The sequence below is a fragment of the Oenanthe melanoleuca genome, chromosome 5 (genome assembly GCF_029582105.1).
Source record: "Oenanthe melanoleuca isolate GR-GAL-2019-014 chromosome 5, OMel1.0, whole genome shotgun sequence".
NCBI lineage: Eukaryota > Metazoa > Chordata > Aves > Passeriformes > Muscicapidae > Oenanthe > Oenanthe melanoleuca.
Window position 1 is genome coordinate 33,356,250 of NC_079339.1, and position 20,088 is coordinate 33,376,337.

At 33.9% G+C, this 20,088-nt stretch overlaps 1 protein-coding gene across 5 annotated transcripts in view; it reads right to left on the reverse strand.

Moving 5' to 3' along the window:
* NOVA1 (NOVA alternative splicing regulator 1) overlaps window positions 1-20,088 on the reverse strand; it is a 184,585-nt gene that overhangs the window by 62,077 nt on the left and 102,420 nt on the right. For 4 of the 5 annotated variants that reach the window (XR_008840580.1, XM_056492221.1, XM_056492218.1 and 1 more), the window contains exons 3-4: window positions 18,239-18,405; window positions 8,271-8,342 (exon numbers count right to left, since the gene is read on the reverse strand). Coding sequence is in view for 4 of the 5 variants with exons in the window: in XM_056492221.1 (XP_056348196.1) it covers window positions 8,271-8,342; window positions 18,239-18,405 (239 nt within the window). In the remaining variant the exon portion in view is untranslated. The remainder of the gene's footprint in view (window positions 1-8,270; window positions 8,343-18,238; window positions 18,406-20,088) is intronic. The other variant, XM_056492219.1, reaches the window with a different exon arrangement.

The following is a 20,088-nucleotide window of genomic DNA, read 5'->3' on the forward strand; positions in this document are numbered from 1 at the left end:
GCTTCCAGAAACTTTAAAGAAATAATAATCTCAACCATATTTTTCTAACCCCATCCAAATCACAAGTAGTAAGTTCACTTGAATGAGTAATTTATCATGTAGAAGTGCATTATTGTTTGATAATGTAAAGGGGGAGGGTGAAAATAGTCCAGCAAGACTTTGATCTCTAAAGCTGCATTCACTGAGGTGCCATTTGAGAAGCAGGGAAAAGCAGAAGATGAAACAGGCAGCAGACCCTCTGCACTCCCAGACTAACACTCTTCAGGGCTGCAAAGATTCAAATGTAAATCACTGGCATGGAAGAGACCAGTGAGCCCTTAGAGTCTAGAGTGACAATAGTCCCATTGACCCACTATTTGCAAACTATGCCCCTTAATATCTGCTACTACTTGCAGGAGGTCTAATCTGCTTTCAGGGAACAAAAAAAAAAACAACTAACCAACCAACCAATCAACCCAAATGTGAAAACATCTACAAGCACAAAACTAGAGCATAATACTACTGAAATCTAGGGTGCAGTGCTTCAGGCAAAGATCTCAACAGATGCAGCTAACCTCTGGAAAAAGGAAAAACCTCCTACCTCTTACTCCCTGTAGTGCAATACATCAACCTGCTTCCATGATTTGTGTACAGATTTTTCACTCAAATTGGGCAGAGGCCTACTAGAACTGGTGGGTTTGTCTCACTTTTATCTCTGGCTTCTCACTGATGAATTCTCCAAGCATGGAAAAAGCAGACAATGCATCCAGCATTCTGCCTATGGCAAAGTGTGGTGCTGCACTGCACCTACAAACAGCTTGTGGAAATAAAAATATTTCAGGTAGCACAAAGACCCCAATTAATTAACAAACAGGATCATGCCTCACTCACTTAACACCTGACAGAAAACATGGCATTGCCTTTTCTGCATTAAGTGTGCTGTACAGGATCTGTCCTGGTGTGACTCTACAGGCTGAGTGTCTCCTTCCACATTCTCACACAATTCTTGATCATGTAGATTCTGAACTCCCTGAAAGCTGCTGAATTAAATTCCAAATATCTGAAAACTTGGAGTCAAACCTTTATGTGACTGATTAGGCAGCAGAGGAACAACAATAAAATCATCCAGATCTGCATTCTGGAAATTGCTCTGCTCTTCTGTTTTCTCTGGGTCGTTCAAACAGCAATGAAGGCACTAAGGGACTCTTTGCCTGTATACCTGAGAATATGGTTGGATTTTTCACCCAATACTAGTTTTGAATGAAACAATATGTCTTTTATACCAAATCAGAGTATTTAGAACTCAAAGTCACAGCTAATCTTGGTTAGATCACAGTGTAGTATGTTGCCAACTTTCACTCTAGCTTATTTGGGATGGACCTTGAACATGGATATATCTGGAATTTTATAGAACACTATTTTAATTTGGTATTGATAAAGGAATGATACTTAAAATGGAAAACTGAACACAAATAAATTAAACACCATTTGGCAAAGGACATTTGAAAACTTTATCATATTTTGTCAAAGAGAAAAATGTATATCTCCAAATTTTATGTTTAATGATCCTTTTTCCTAAGCAGATAGGACCTTTTCTTATTATGGGGACATGGAAAAATGCCAAAAGCTATATATAATATCTACAAATATCCTTAAATGAAATAACATCTTAAATTACAGTGAGGGGCTTTTAGAACTCTTAACTCAAATAAAACAAGATAATGATAACCCTACAAGTCTAAACAAAATGCATTCAATCAAAAGAAGTATTATCTTTTTACATGTTCACTATAAAATATTTTAAAGAGAATAAATCCCATGAGAGTCATAAGTGTGTTTTAAACTGTAATGATTTCAGCTTCTTAACTGAAGTAACAATTTAAAAATAAATTATTTGAATCAAAAGCAGGCTTCATAAAGTCACACTGCAGTAAGATTTTTATATTTTGTGAATTATCTAGGTCTTCAGGAACACACTGTTTCTCTCTTTTTTTAAAAAGCTTTACTTTTATGTGTAGGTGTTTTTTTTTTTTTTTTCTTTTTACCTCCTGATTTTTATCTGTGGAGGGGAAAAACGACAGAAAAAAAACCACCTCTACAACCACACAGTTTAAAACATGAGAAGATACTGATTTAAGACATTTATCCATTTTAATAGAAGGGAGTAATAATTCTGTCTATCAGATTGAGAATATGAATCTTTTTGAAGGGGGGCTGAAATAGGAAACTAAGTGATTCTAACTATTATCAAGCATAAAATCCAAACAAGACACATGAAAATGGAATCACATTTTTACTTACAGGACTGCAACTGGCAGGTCATTCATGACATCCTATGAGTGACATGCCAGTAGTATTCAGAGACTCAGCAGTGAGAATCTAAATCTTTCCCTGTTTCTCAGGAATGCTCCTGACATTTCTCCTACATTTAAGACAGGAACAGTAAACAGTGACCCCTATAACTGTTGTGCAGTGGGAGAGAAGAAAGGAAATGAGTATGGAATATGAACCAAAATTATTACCTACTTATTACCTATACTTGTCCCAAGGGGAGAAACTGAAACAGACAGTAAGAGTAAAATCCCCAAACTGTTTTGCATATAAGATTTTTAAATTGTTCTTTAAACATCTTTATATAATTTAAATATATATTTTAAGGAAGCAATGCAAACAAGCACTGAGCTCAGATACTGCAAAATACTGGAAAAAAATGGTTAAAGGGCAAAAGAAATATATTACAAGTAAAGCATTAACATGAGGACCAGAAGAAAGTCTACAGCTAGTCCATGGTGGGTAGGTTAATTCTGCTTAGGGTTTAGACATGAAATGAAGGATTCCAGCTGAAAAGAAGCAGGAAAGGTTACATCTAAACCACTAGATTCCATTTACTGGAATCCTCACACATGAACAGGAGAATAATTCTTCCTAGCCTTTTCTAGATACACTGTCTCACATTATTTATTATGTGCTAGTGTGCCATAGGCAACTTGTAATCAAAAATGGAACTCTGTCTTACTAAACTAAAACAAGCTGGTTCACTAAATACTTTAGTCATGGTTCATATAAAACATTGTCTACTAGATAATGTCTCTTTCAAAGAGAATATTAGGTTTGTATTGTAGACCACTGACAGCATCATCTGGATGTAAATAAAATGGCCATATTTATCAGCAATGAATCAGATAGGTTGACAAAAGGTCCAATTGTTATATCAGAGAATTACCATAGCAAATATTCTTAGTAATCAAAGTTATACCATATTTTTAATTCTATAGCATCTTTTATAAGAATGCTAAATAATTTTATATTGCCTTTTATTTTTAATACACATTTAAGATTTAAAAAGATCAAGTGAACCATCCAGCATCAGTTAATATGTGAAGAACCTCAAAAGAAAACAGATTTTTTTCAATGTTACTGTAACAATTAACATTAAAATCAGGGAAAAAATAATTTAATATTACTGTCAAAATATCCAAGAAACAGTATCTTAAGCCTCATATCAAATTTCAAGGGCAAGTTGAGATATCTCACTGGCCTATGACGGCTGTTGACTGTCCTGGGACCATCGTTAAAACTCAGTATTTGTGCATTAAGATTAAAGTACTGATAAAAAAAGATATATAATTTGAAGCTGTTTATTATTCATATTTTTAAATCCCATGCCCTAATGATAACAGAAGACTGAAAAACAAAGCTTTCTTTCCCATTTCTTCCTCCACATCCCACAAGAAGTTATATGTGAAATACGAGTTCATCAACCCTTTAAAAGCTGTCAGTATGTTTTACAGACTGCCTTAATTTTCAGATTCTACCTTTCATGTGAGGAATGGAAAGAGGATACTTCTGCAAGCAATTTTACAAACAGGGATAGGGTGGTTCTTTAAAGTCAGAGAGGGAGATTGGGTGCATTCATCCTTACAACTTAGAGACATCAATCTCCCAACCTCTAGTTATATGTGCACTATTATATCACATTGCAAGCTATAGACTTTGCATAAAATAAAGAGATAGAATAAGCTAAAACTACAAATTACAAATACCAAGATTTTAATAGCCATATGATTGTGCTGTACCTGCTGAGCACAGGCAGTACCAAGAACACTGGCTCAGTCCCATCACATGAAAAGGTAGAAAAGTATAATTTATTACAGATATTGCAGCAACAAGATGAGATAGATATGCTCAAACAAAAGAAAAAAACCAACCTGAGGACCGAATGAACAAAATCTACACCTATCTGCACTCCAAAAATTTATATCACATTGTACTAAATGATAAAATAAGAGTTTCAGGTGCAATAACAAAGCAGCAAAATAGAAAGTATAATTGTAAAAAATACAAATGCCACGGGGAAAAAAAAGTTCTTTTGAGAAAGTAAAAATAAAAGGTTTATGTAGTAATTTATTGACTCAAAGTTTGCCATGATAAATCCTATTTTATTGCTAAGCTTAAGCCTATATGAAATGTAAGGCAAAGGAAAAGGATTCCTACCCATCACTCTCCTGACTCATCAATAAGTGTGAATGTGTGTTTTGGCCTTTTATTCTCTTAAGCCAGTAGCAAAGGTCAGCAGTGGTACCAATTTCATGGAAAAAGAGAGGACTGGAGAAGGGGACCTACCAGTGTCCTGTACGGTTATACAACAAATAGGCAGAGAAGTAAAAACTTAGCTTTTTTTGTTTCTCCCTCTACAATTTTTAGAGTAACATCAGTAAAGTAGGCAGAGAAAAAGAAAAAATAATCTTGCAAATGAATAAAAATATGTAAATAGTTTAATTATAGAAATACTAGTCTATCTAAAGTCACTAAAATAATAACTAAAATTTTTACCTTTATAAGGTTCTACAGAGAAAAAGCAAGCATGTTCTATACCATGTTTAGTGCATTATTTATCACTTTAGAGATGAAATTACCTCTTGAAGTGTACTTTGGAGAGGTCAAATTGATTTCCTCCTCCTGGTAAATAAAAGTAAAGCTATATTCTGCCAGCTCCAGGGGCATCAGCAGAACAGTTTCCCCACTGTAGCTATATGTCTGTCAGTGTTTGGCTATAAACAAAGGTGACAAAGTTCATGAGGGTGGAACACAGAAGTTCTTAGTCTAAAAGTATAGAAAGATTGAGTTTGCTTCAGCAATAGGCAGACAAGACTGGGGGAAAAAAAGTTACTGGAAATTCTATTGCCACTGATTCTATTGCCTCTTTGGTTCTTTCTTCCTTGGAAAGTTTGCAGTGTATGGATTTTTAGTGTGAATAAAGGTCCAAGGAAGTTCCACTGAAAAAATAAACAAGACATTTACAAGAATAATATTGACAGATGTATAACTTCCTGGAACAAAGAACTAAAGAGAAAAACACTTCCAGTGAAGATGTTTCTGTTGTACCCAAGGCAACTCAGTATCATACCAAAGACACTTCTTCCACCAGATAAGGCATTTTTTGACTTAAGATTCATAAAACAAGTAGTTCAGAAACACTGGATTTTTCCAAAAACAATTCATCAAAAGCTGAAACTGCAATACAAAGGAGTTATGACCTCATCTGAATGGAGGCAACGTGAGTCATTAAAAGGAAGATCTAATACAGGCCAGATTTCCTGCCTAGCTTCCTCTGACCTCTGTTGGCAGAGTTATTTTCTTCTTGCATTAAAAAGTGTGTCTAGAAATTGTTCAAGCTCTGTCAGGGGAACACAACTGACATGCCTGTACAGCACAAGGCTCACATCAGCTGTTCCCATCAAAACACAGACTTGACAATTCACTAATTGCAATTACTTATGGAGGAGTCCTCCAACCCAGCTTCAAAATCTCACTCCAACAGCAACCCAGCAATAAGTACTGCTTAAAGTTTGCTTAACCACCTTTCTAATCTTTAATATAGACTATCAACTTCTCATGATTAAAATATTACAGAAAATTGAATTATCTTAAGCCTAATATGCTACCTCATCCATATAAACAAAGTGTGTTGTGAATTTGTCTTACACCTTAACACTGAATTTCCTAACTAAGCTCTCTCATGTTATCATAACATCTTGTGAGAAACCAGTACCTGAATGGTTATTTTCTATGGAGAGTCATCTTACCCAGCCATATATCAAATCAAGCATTTATTGTTGCTCCCTAGTGCTCTCCTGTTGGGTGCTCACATGGCTGCTGACAGGTTTGAGATGGTTGTGTTGGAACCTGTTCCCACGTGCCAGCCGCAGTGCAGATACTTGGCCATACACTGGTGCTGAATGCTAATCACCACTACAGTCTGGGAACAGCTGCCAGTGATGTCACTTATCACTAGAATGAACAGAAAGGCCTTAATTGCCTTATCATGTGCTTTGTGCCTCCTGCTGGAATGGCCAGAAATCACTAGAAAATACGAGAAGGGATAAAATAATCATAAACCTGTATGAATTTCAATAGTTAATAAACAAAGCAGTTCCAAAAGTCAATTAAGGAACTCATTATTCTTTTTCATATATATATAGTTCTGATGCTATTCTTGCTTACTTGCATGAAAACTGAATTGAACACAGGTTATGAATAAAATGCATTAAAATACGTAATTTGGGATATAGACAGGACAAAAAGCATACATCTCACTTAGCTTATGAATTTAGCTATATTACTTGACAATATTCTCACAGAACTTTCTAGAAAATAGTATTTTCAGCTACTGAAAAGTGATTTCAAGTTTATACACTACACTATAATTCTGATAACATAAAATTAATAGAATGGATGCAAAGTAGGTGCTTCTCTTATGCTAATTAACATGCTCAAATTATATATCCTGTAAATAAAAGCACTTCTTCATTTTTCTCTAAATAATGATCATCAGGGTATACTTATAATTTAAAAAAAAAGTGTGAAAGAAAAGAAAAATAGTAAGAACCCTTTAAAAAAACCCAAAAAAACTCCGCACTCATTTCCAAAACCTTCTAATTAAAATAAACAAAACACTAAAATTAAGTGAGAGAGAAAAGCTGAGCAGAGCTCATAAAACATCCCTAGCTGCTGGCAAAGACTTTATCTTTGTCATTTAATGATGATGAAGCCAAGTAACTGTTGCTGGAATGGAAGCAGGCTGATGAAGAAGGCTTTCAAATTGAAGTCAAGGATATCACAACCAATATTTTTCTTAGTAGTTCCTCTATCTGTACAATTTCTAAATTCCATTACTTTCTGTATTTGACACTCCCTTCAATAAATGTCATGTGTTGATCAAAGCTATAATGCTTTAATATGCTTCTGTTCACGTGAAATTGTTTGTTCATACACCAGCAAGTTCTAAGCAGTTCAAAAGTATCAGAGAATCAGTAATTAATAGCAGTGTCAACTTCCAGGGGAAATTAGCTTGTGAAGGAAACTTTTCTCATATTTGATTTTATGCAAGTTTTGATAGTGATAGTCAGCTAACTGAAACAGACTGTGGGAACTCTTAACATAAATACTTACATTATTTGAACACAAAGTACATTAAGTTTAACAATACATCAAAAATAAATAAGCTATCTTTTAAGCATGAATAATTTCTAAAAAGCATGGTATGTAGCAATTTTTACAATTCTCATAGGGAAGACAAAGATAATATGATAATTTGTGGACAAAATCAATTTGACACTAACTTTTCCAGTTAAAATAAAAATAAATGAGTATAATTAGCATGCTGCTAAAAGGACAGTTTATGCATTTAAAAATATTATTTGAATTAAACTCAGATGTGTTTAGCATGTTTTTAGAGTGATTTAATTTTACTTCATTCTTCATCAACCAATTTTCGTTTAGAATACTTTTATATTTAAATAATGTTACTGTCCACAAACACATTTCAAAATTCTGCAATAAAGAAGTCTGCCATTCCTGGGTTGAATTCCAGCTATTTAAGCATGGGTTTAGGGGTAATTCTATTATAATTAAAAACTGATCCAGGAAGAAAATAAGTGTGTGCATATATACACAAACATATATAAAACAAGAGTTACTCTGTCTACAAACACACCAGTTTTGTATCCTTGCAGTTTATCAAATGGAAAAGAAAAACAAAACCCAAACGACTATTTTAAAAGATACTTTTCTTTCATCAGAGATTTTAAACAAAGCCCACCAAAATAAATTAAAAGAAGCAAAATATTTTCCATTCACTTTACCAATTTCTAACAAGAGTTAGATATCTATGGTTATGGGTGTATATATGTGAATGAACGAATAAATCCTTAACCCACCATATCTTTTTCTCCAGTTTGCAAGCTGTCACCCGTGAAAAGTATGGTGTAGATGGTAGGATGATACTGTACCTGATTGGCTCTGGAGGTGGTCATGGGATCAGATGGAGAGGACTTGGTGGTAGTTGGGGAAGATGGCAATGTCTGGGAACAAAGCAGTTCAGGAGCAAATCAACCTTTACAAGCCTTAGACTGAACAGTTAAAAAAATAAATAAACCAACAAAATAACATAACTAGAAAATTAAAATAAATAAAAAATGCCTAAGACAAAAATCTTCCTCCCACTCATTGGAACTTAATGGAATTTAAAGTCAATTGGATAAATAATGCATGTAAATATGCATGCTTATGCATGTAAAAACAAATTCATGACTTGAAATCAAGATGGTGAACTCACATAAATACTCAAAAATATGCTGACCACATGAGGAATATATTCTTTCCTCTCTCCTCCTCTTGGGGAAAATGAAGACTATAAGTAAACAAAAATTCCAGCAAGTTCAATGAGCACACTAGGAACAGTTATCAGTCTACAAGCAGGGCCAATGTCTGACAGAAGTTAAAAGTCATTTATTCTGGCACTTCATAAAGCACCATTCTACAGAAAGGACTTACAGCCAGCAAACTCTGTCAACGGTTACACTGAAGCTACCAAGTTTTTGGCAATATTCTAACTACTAAAACATTTATTGATCTTTTTTAATCTAGAAGCAGGTGAAAAAATGTAAGCATCAATCTCATGATGGATGAACATGCAACTAATACCTTCATAACAAATAACTAGAAAATATTTACAATTAGTGTTAAAAATGTTCATTTCATTGAGCAAAGGTCAAAAGCTTATTATAGCTCTGTGTTCAAAATAAACACAAAAAAGAATTAAGAGTCATATTTATTGATCATCTTTTCTAAATAAGATACATATGCTTAACATTAATTCTTGAACATATTAAAAAAGCACTGCTCTGTTTAGAAATTTTATATACATATTTCTCCTTTAAAAGTATTAGATTGTGACAGAAAAACTCTTCTTGTTTTTATAAATGTAGTAAAAAAGTAAAATTCCAATTTTCAAAACATAACATACAATACTTATTCAAAGCATGTTTTTGACATCTTTGCAATATATAAATATTATAAAATATCAAATATTACACTATTTTTATGTCAAGAAATAAGTGTTAAAGTGCTATACAATGGAATTTATCATATGCTCATATAGTTACTAACCAAAACTATTTAGAAATAAATAAAGCAAAATTTCACACTTTCAGCAGTTCTGTTACTTACAATCATTGACAGTCCCTCATAAAATAGGTATACATACTTTTGCACTAAAACTCTTAATGCATATGAGAAAGCTGGGACACTGTGAATGCATAAAGTTGTGTATTAGCAAAATATGGGCTTGTACATATGCACACACAAATATTTTAGATGTATGTTAAACAGTATGAAGACCCATTTTTCATAGTTTGTACATAAACAGGCAGTAAAACCAGGAAAAATCAAACCTTAAGAAACAGATCCCTATTTTACGTTTCCAGCTTGTAACCCATTGTAAAACAATAAAAACAAATAAAACCAGTTTATGCATCAACTGAGACTCTTTCATGATGGTTATGTAGAAAATATTATCATATATAGGACATTACAAAAAATATGTAGCTTGGCAAACTGCTATTGGTCAGCAGGCACTGAACATTGTAAAAGTCGAGGCATTATAAAGGATTCTCCCATGTCTTTATGTACCAAACATGGGACCATCAAGAGGGGCTGGAATTATTTAGAAAAAGATGTGTCTGATTCTGCAATAGTACACAGCTAAGCTTGTCCAGATATAGAATTGTACATTTTAGATTTTAGTGAGAAGATGCAGTACTTCTCTTACCAAAGTTGAAACTGCAATGAACTGATTTGTAAGATTTAGGGCTAAAGAGGAAAAAAAATACAAAAAAACAACTCAAAACAAAACAAAACAACAACAACAAAAAAAACCCAACCAAAAAAAATGGAGAATTGTTTATTGCCCCTGTAGGTTTTCTTCATTATAGCTAGGTATTAAACTTCCATCCTGAAATCCCCAAAGGAAAAGAAAAATGCTAATATATTTTGACTAAAATATTTTAGAAAGCTGACAGCGTGTTATCAACACCACAGCTAACTAGGGTATGTGGTACTGTGTGCTGGTTTGGTATGCTAGGTTGCTTATTAAAAGGAAAAATAGTTTGTTCTTCACAGTTGTCATCCAGTCTAACTAGTGAATTGATAGGGAAATTGTAGAACACTTCAACACTGGATAATGACAATCACTGACACCACAGATGATTCAAGAAACTGGAAATATCTCAGATTTCAATTCATATCAATCTTTCTAAAGCAGAGATATCTGGCTGTGATGAAAAAAGGAGTGACGATAATCATTTCAGGTGACTGTTGAACTATAACATCTATTAAGTAGAAGCATTTCATTATTTATTTTAGCAAAAGCCTGTTTAAAATACAATGGAAAAAAAAGAGATTAATAAATTTAAAAGCAAAGACTATTAATGAACAAGAATAACCTACAAAAACCACATTTTATTCCAAAATAAATGGCTAAATACTGAAAATAATAGTTCTTTGTCTTGTGTTTTTGGTGCTTTTATTCTTTGTATATCAGGTTGTTTGGATTTGAGGCTTGATCTCTCTTACATTGTTTACTGAAGTAATTACTTTTATTTTTATATATATATGTATATATACATACACACACACATATATATAAAAGAATTGACAGTGTTTTGTAAAAATTAATCTCTTTTCATGCTTCCATATAAATCTTAAGATACACCTGTTTACTTCTTTCATATCAAAAAAACACAAAGTGATTTTTCAAACATTAAAAAAAACACCAGAAACAGACATTTGGAGTTTGTATTGAATTTTCACTGGCTGATAAGTAGCATGCAGTCTCAATTGCTTTGCAAAAACTGTTCAGCAAAATTGCTTCTTAAAGAAAGTTGGAGAGAACTCAATATTCTGACTTATTATGCAGCATAGAAAGTTTTGGGTTTTTGTTTTTAAACTGGCAAATCTTTTGCATTAGGCAAACACTCAGATTTAGCAGTTACTAGGTTCCTGACAATGAGATGTATAAAGAGGTTAGAAATCATAAGATAAATCTGCATTAAAAGTTTCAATTTTTAAGTCTGCTACTTCCATAATGCAATAGAAGATTTCCTGAAATTGTAGGTTGACTACAGGCAATATTACAGAAAAAAAAAGTTTGAATTTCTACCACACACCACATCTAAGACTTGCAGAGTGTTTTTAAGGTTTTTATTTTTCTTGAATAGTATAATCTAAGCCATGACAAAATTAAACTTCTCAGTTTTCTTTAATACTATTACCTTTCCTAGCACTTATGAGACAATTAATGAGTTACAGGTTAGAGAGTGTTGTTTGTCCCAACTTTACATTTCTAGAGCACATATTTGAAAAAACAGATTTTAAGTATTTAAAAAGGAGCCTAATTTTAAAAATAAAATTGTGTTTTAGTCATATTTGAAATGCTGCTACTTTTTGTGCTCAAACATTGACTATACTGTGAGAGACTTTTTTTCAGGGAGCACAGCACACCAAAGGATGTGCAGAAATATGGTCTGCACACCCTATTTCACACATCCATTCTTGATATCTTTTGATTAGCAGAGGCAAGATATAGCTGTGCAATGGCAGTACAGATTACATACAGTCCATCTGCATGGTGTTTCAAAGGGTCTCTGAGTCCTCTTTAGACTACAATGACACCCTTACATGCATACTTACACTAAAGAAATTTCAATACTTGCACTATGGGTTATTTATAAAACTGTACTGAGACAATTAACTTAATTCTCAGTACTTACTAGTATATTTATATATTTAGGACTAGAAAGAAAAGGCAGAAAATGAAGTATTATTTGAAACAGCTTTACAGATGTGAAAGCATAGAAAAAAGAATAATTTAAATGCAGAGATGAGACTGGATTTACAGCTTATTAATTTCTGGCTTCTTACTACAGAGCCCACCAAACAAAAGAGATCTTGGTAATAACATTACCTGCAATAAATTAATATTAAGACTAACCTGAGTTTCATTCCTGCATATACTAATATTGGTGCTTTAATCACTAAAATTAGTGTGATAAAAGTAATTTGCTTGTCAATATTTTAACATATTTTAAGAAAAAGGTGTTATCTTTTTAAAAAATGCTATTAAACAGTTTAATACCTTTTGCAGTTAAAATGAGAAACAGAGATCACTGCAAGGCCCCACTGTTCTGAAAGATTTAAAAGACTGGCTTACTAGACTTAGAACACTACCAGAGATAAGCCTTTCTTAACAGACTGCTTGCTTTGCTAAACAGAGAGTTGTCTTCACATCTGCTGTGATCTCCCTTAATCTGTAACTCTGGCTAAAGATTCTTGTCTTGGAGATGACTGCATAAATAAATAACACATTCCAAAAAAATGAATTTGGATAAAGAAATAATAAAGGATTAATAATTTGCTTACAATTCAGATTATAAAAATGTTACTTTGATGACTTCAGTGATCTATTTTTTCTTCCTACCTTTCAATTTCTGCAAAGAACAAATAAAATAAATTTTGATTATATTTCAGTCTCTTTGCATTTGGTTTTGCTTTTGTGTGCAAGAAGAAACAGGGCATAAGAAAATACAAAAAGGACTAAGAAGTAACTCATCTGTATTTATGAGCTTTTGGGAACCTGACTTGGAGAAATTTAAAAAGTATGGTTAAGTATGATCATGGAGAAAGATTATCTCACGTTTTGCAAAGACAAGAAGGGATAAGAAGCTTGAAGCAAATGACCACGTGCCACTGGGTCACCAGAGGAACTCTGGATGAAAGGAACAATTTAGAATTCATATTCTAAGGGATGAAAAAGAATCAGGACCTCCTCCTTCTTCAAAGGTAACAGTAACACAGAACTACTACAGATCTGGTGCTGTTACATAGAAATAACAGTGAACTGAAGAATGTAACTAGGCACAGCCATGAGAAATCCTCTAAGATATGGGTTTAAGATTTATTGTAGAAGAGAAGGCTACCTTTTCATTCTGGGATACTCTGGGACTCAGAAAGGTACACCAAAAGTACAAAGACATCAGAAGGTATGAGAATTCAAAATTTTCTTAAGAAACAAAACATTACTGAAAATTTATGTGAAGCCGAATGCTGCTGTTCATCCCTTAAAAAAAATATTCTATTCTCATTCCACTTTTGAAGCCATGAAGAGCTAATAAACAGCTACAAAGTTGACTGCATTCATAGACAAAGCTTTGCATAAATATTGAGATTACATTCTACACTGCTGAAATGAAACAGAAAATAAAACCTGTGATCTAGCAGCAGAATTAAGCACATATCCCAATATACATTGCAGAATGATAACTGGTGTGATTTTTCACCTATGTTGACAAGTGAAAAAAGATTATGAGAAGTTTTTAACTAGATGAAAAGACACTGTGATCAATGAAGATACTTATTTTGTTTAAATGAAAACATTTTAAATTTTCTCATATTCTATGGTTTAGTAAGATTAATCTAGGTGACAGGCTTTTGTCTTCAGGGGCTGACAAAGAAAAGAAAAGCTTCTCAGAAGAGACAGGCATCCTAGGCTGCACCAGAAGTGTCTCTAGGAAGATGCTCTAGTGAGACTCCATCTGCAGTGCTGCATCCACCTCTGGGGCTCTCAGGATAGGAGAGACATGGAGCTGCTGGAAAGATCCAGAACAGGACCACAAAGCTGAGTAGTGACTGGAGCACCTCTCCTATGGAGACAGGCTGAGACAACTGGCAATATTTATCCTAGAGACAGGAAAGCTTCCTGGAGACCTTATAGCAGAATTTCATCACTTAAATGGGGCCTATAGAAAAGATTGGGACAGACTTTTTATCAGGTAGTGACTGGACAAGGGATAAGGTTTTTACAACTGAGAGAGGTAGAGCTAGATTAGATATTAGGGGGAATCCTTAGGGGATGGTGGTGAGGCACTAGAAGAGGTTGACCAGAGAAGCTGTGGATGATCCACCTGGTCCAGGGAAAGGTGTTCCTGGCACAGGGGTTGGATCTAGATGATCTTTAATTTGCCTTCCAACTAAAACCATTCCATGATTCTATGAAGTCTGCTTCTAGTAAAAGTAGATTCTATTGAGCCTTCACAGTCTGAAGAACTCATAATCCAAACCAACAATCTCCTCCTGCATTTAAGCCAATATTTTCAGGTGTGTATTCTTAAACTCAGGTTCTGTATAGACATTTGAAAGCAAAAGTTTCTATTTAAAAATTATTAAGTTTTCTTTTTTGTTGCTGATCAACATTTCTGGAGTGAAAGCAGCTGTTTTCAACAGAGGAACATGGAATTACAAACCTGAGTTCAGACATAAACTTTCACAGATTTTGATTAAAACAACTGGGACCATGATTGACAAACAGAGGAGACTTTAATTAACTACTGACAAAGCTGAAGTGAAACTAGTTCCAATAAAAGCTTTAATTGGATGTTCTATATGTGGATGTTTTACTCTAGATTTACAAGGAGGAAATTCTAAATTCTTTTCTATGTTTTAAAAGATTTCATAGAATCAAAGAATCATTCAGGTAGGAAGGGATCTCAGACAGCCAACAGTGTTTGAAACAGAATTATCTTTAAGACAGGTCCTCTTTCCTTCCATAAAATACACAGTTCAGCAGAGGCCATCTCTGTTTCCTGGACAGGCTGCCACAACATCTGCTACCTGCAACAACTGAAAACTGGAGGGAAAACTCAACTAGACTACAAAATATTTTAATAATTTCTGAAGTAGCCGATATAAGCAAGCCAAGAATTAAGCTGCCTTTTCCATTGTTCATAGCGGTTGCTATTAATTTAGAGGTGAAATTTAAAGCTTTGGATGCTGATTACAAAGACTAAACAATTCAGGATCATGATTCCTTATGAAAACACTTTTTTCTTCCTGTAAGTTACAACATGGCTTGAAAGAGTCTGTACTATACTCCAATTAATAGAGAGAGTAAGGAGGCTAAATGCTCATGGAAGTTTCTGGAAAGAAAAAAGGCATAGGAAGCAGTTGGTTATTGTTCAATGACACTTAGAAGTAGCAGATAGCTGACATCCAAGAAGATTGTCTATGTTGTGTAGATATAAAAGATACAAACATTTGTCAATTAAACATCTATCAGACCTACTTGGAGCAGAGAAATCCCTGGTATCTACTGATAAATCCAAAGGATCAGGAGACAAAAAAAGGTACTGGAGAAGGCTCAAAAAGAGGCACATAGATTTGCTTTCAAATCTTCTGCAGCTGAAAAAGCTGAACTCAAAGAATGTTCAGATAGTGATTTCCATTCTCCAGCAAGGAGAAATGCCAGGCCAGAGTCAGCCTCTCTGTGTCCCATGCCTTTCCTGAAGACAGAAAATGCTGAAATTCAACCAGTCAGCAAAGGCTTTACCTACTGCCTTTCTTCATTGAATCTATAAGCAGCAATTTTCTTTCTTAGCTCTCTTCCCTAGGATGAGTGTTGATAAAGCAGCCCAAGATAGAGAAATTCCAATAGAGAATTGAGAGCTGGATGCTCATATAGGCATGAGTGGCTTTACAAGACTTCAGCTATTGGTATCCTTTATTCATGGGGAGAAAACTACATCTTCTGTCTGACTGAAACATTTACAGAGTTCCTAAATGAAGATAAAATTTTTCATTTCAAATAAGCTTTAAATTTTCTTCAATCTGCAATGCAATACCTTGTGTGCCAGCATTCTTAGGCAAGATTCTAAGACAGGAAAAACTATGTAAAATTTTACACTAAAGAAAAAATTAAAAATAGTAAGGCTCATTTTAAAAAAATCAAAAATATTAGTTTTAAAAATTTTACTTATAATTTTAATAAAATTGTGGTATTTGTGCTCTCAAGAAAACAACAACACTGGAGTTCTAAATCATAGCAACCTGTTATAAAATATTATTCTCTTAAATTTTTAGATCAAGGTATTATATCTTTCATTAAGTACAGTATACTCTGATGCTGAAGGACAGATTAATTCACTTCAAATGTTACTTAGGAACTAAGCTAAAAATTTCATGTATTAGTAAAAATAATGGATTTTAGGTTTGAGTCAATTTTAGTTTGAGTCAATATTTATAGTGCATAAATTCATCATGAACAGATATTGACTCATTAAAGAGAATATAAACAATTAATTGTGGTTAAAATTGTTTAACATATGCACATGCATATCCCCAAATATTTGAACTTATATTATGCACCTGTATGTAAAAAAGTAATATATTTATATTTTTAAATGCAGAGCTAGTATACATTGTACTTTAGTCTGTCTTAATTTCATTAGCAGTAACTGCATTCACTAATCCATCCCTCCAGAATTTAATTGAACTTAACATTTCAAATCAACAAACCCCAAACCAAACTTCCAAAAAAGAGGAAAAAAATTAAAAATTTTAAATAAAACCAAACCTGCAACAACTAAACAAACAACCAAACCAACAAACCAATCAAAAAACAAATCCCCAAAATGAAAGAAAAAACAGCCTCAACAACTTAGAAAATACATTTTTTGAAGAAATAGTGTGCACAACAAGATATATCATCTTCAGACACAAGAGAGTAATTATTTAGGCATTTTACTAAAGAGCTCTGTAATCTATTTTATCAGGATCTTACTGACTTACCTAAAGAACTAGCTTCATTTCATTTCAAAAGGGGAAAAACACTTTTTATTGTAATAGAGAACACTCATTTCTCACTAGAATAAGAAATATTGGCATAAAATCCAATATTTTATCAGCAGAAAAGCCACTCAAAATATAAATAAATTTCAGATTTTTCTCTCTCTTTCACACATAATCATTTTCATGTCTAGTAATTGAGAAACTAATCCGATAAAATTGGGGGCTTTCTTTTTTACTATTTTCTTACAAATTAGCTAGAGTAATTTGTATGTAAAATTATTGCATACAGAAAAATAAATAGTAGTAAGCATCAGAAATCATATAAATGGTTTATGTAAAGTTTCATCCACCTAAAGCAGTCTGTTGCAAACTCATCCTGTTCCAAAACATCTTTATATAAGCATTCTGTGTTTGTCTGTACACAAAGCAAAATAATTGCACAGTTACCAAATTACAGGAAACTGAATCTTGCTAGTGTGAAAGGATAAAACAATCTTTCCCCACACAGGATAGGTGAGAAACTAAAAAACTATCCTCTACAGGATAGAGAGACAAGACAAATTTTCCTAATGTTCACTCATTCCTATCTTCATTCTCTTCTTATTCAATAGAATGCAAAATAATTTTTAATCCTGTATGATGCATGTTTCCCATTTTCAGAGCAGAATTTTTAAAAATAAAATTTGTATGGAAAATCAAAGAATAAAGGACTAGGGAATAATAGCTTGTAAATAGATTTTGCAGTACCCAAAGATTTTGAATGAAACCAGTAAAAAATAGGCAAAAAGATGCCAAAAATAACATAAAATTAAATTGCAAAAAACTTCCCAAGTAAATTATCCTTATTTTTTCAAGTTCTTACAGGTGAGATTTTAAATTATCTAATTTAGGGTCTAAAAAAAAAAGTTACCTTTTTACTTTTATTTATATACATAAACGTAGAGAACATTCAGTTAATCTGTGATATTTAAGACACTTAAGATTTACACAGGGTTCACCATTTAAGATTTAAATCCAGCAATCTTTAACTAACACCTAGAGGTCTAATATCACCGTATACAGCAAAAAAAAAAAAAAGTTTATGAAAGAAACACATTAGAGCATGGCACTGGATTTTATAAAACACTGTCTAAAAGAACTGCTGAGAAACACGGAACGTGTAAGTACAAGGAAAAAGAGTACCAGCGAGTTAATAAAGTCTAAGATAACATTTTCTTAAAGAACAGGTTATGTTTACCCCTTCCAGCTCTAAAGTTTAAAGGCTTCTGCTGTGACTGTCTATTCCCAAGCAAAAACTCACTTGTTTGATGCGGTCTGGGTTAACAGTGGTCTGGGGCTGTAGGATGCTGACAGGCTCTGTCTTGGCCACGTTCTGAGGCATTTCCCGAATCTTCTCCGCAATGAAGCCATGAACTGCGTTGAGAGCTTCCACTGTTCCCTGGATCAGACACACCCGCTCTGTAGTACCTGCAGACAGCAAAGTCATCTCAGTCATGGATGCCCCAAGATCCCACAGGCTGCTTCAGCTGGGGCATAAAGATGGCACTCAAGGGCAATGGTGCAAAAACGATGAGCAATACCTCCCCAAAAGTGCAAATGAGAGATTTCCAAACACACGGATAATGTGAAGGTATTTTAAACAACTCCTACTGGTGGAGATCCCACAACCATTAACTGTCCAAGTCAGTCTGGATAACATCGGTTAAAATACTCATAACCTCCTTCCTAAATGAAATTGTTCTGTTTGTGCTACAAAAAATTGTGGGAGCCCAGAGTATTCCTCTGGCTTCCCTGGAAGGTTTAAGACCCCCTTGACAGGGTCCCCAAAGACCCTCGAATGAGACCCAGGTGTCTCAGGGACTGGCTTTAGCTCCTTGGAACAATTTACCAACATTGAGAGAAGAAATGCAAGCTGCAAAAATAAACAGAGTGTAAATAAGACTGTTAGAATGTAGAATTAGCAGATTTCTAGAATGTTTATATTAAGGGGCTCGTGGCCAAGATGGAGAATTGGGGGTGTGGATACCTCTTCCTCCTTCTTCTCTGTGTCATCCATGCTGGGTGACACGCTGGCACTTTTAGATTGGATGAGGACAGAGCTGGACTGTTTATCAAGATTGTATTGTATTGGAAAATAATTGTAAATATCAAATAGGTAATTTAGACTATAAAAGATAAGCCCTGCCTTTTTCAGGCGGATTCTGCCCTGGAGTCTGGTGAGCAGACTGCTGTTCGCTGGACAAAGCATTCCTGAGATAAGGAACAACAAACAACATGAAAACCTCTAAGAACAGCCTCCTGCAGTCTCTCATTGATGGGCATTGGAAAGAGCTGGGTTCCAGACCACCTGCATGTCCTCCAGAGGTGATCTCAGGTCTAAGGAGACACCTCGGGTTGTGACAAAAATCAACACCAGCTCTTACCTATTGATTTCTTATTTAAAATCATCTACAGGATGGCAAAGATGGATACAGAACTGTGGCAAAATACTTCCTTGATTGTTTTTCTTTCCTGATGAGACTGGTTTTAGATGATTTTATAGGGCTTTACTATATATCAAAAAAGGACTATTTTACTATTAAGGACTATATTAGGTTACAGTTTGATACATCCTCTCTTAACAAATAATATAAAACCCCCCAGCATCAATCCTAAGGACAAGAGTATGATAGTTCACTGAAACAATCCATGTTCTTGTATTCCACATATCAAACCACTTAAAATAGGTTCCAGAAAAATCAGCTTTGACTTGAAAAACAGAATCTGACAGGTGCTGGAAAAACACTCCCAAAATCCCCTCAAAACCTGAAAGCAACTTAAAAAGGAATATTGTAGTTTTCAATTTCATTCTGCAGGAATACTAACATAAGACAACCTACATGCTTGAGAAAAACTGCTTTAAACTTTCACATAATACATACTTTCAAAAACACATTCTTTACACTTCAACATACACAATTTTCTGATATTCATCATCTCACTGTGGTCTTCAAATACCAGTAGAACAGTTGTACTAATAGAAGACAAGTATAACATGAAATATCAAGATATCAGTGTATTCCTAAAAATATAGCAATACCATAATATTGCTTGTGTTGCAAAGATAAGCCAGATATATATCTTTATTCAATGTCAGTGCATATTTTGCTT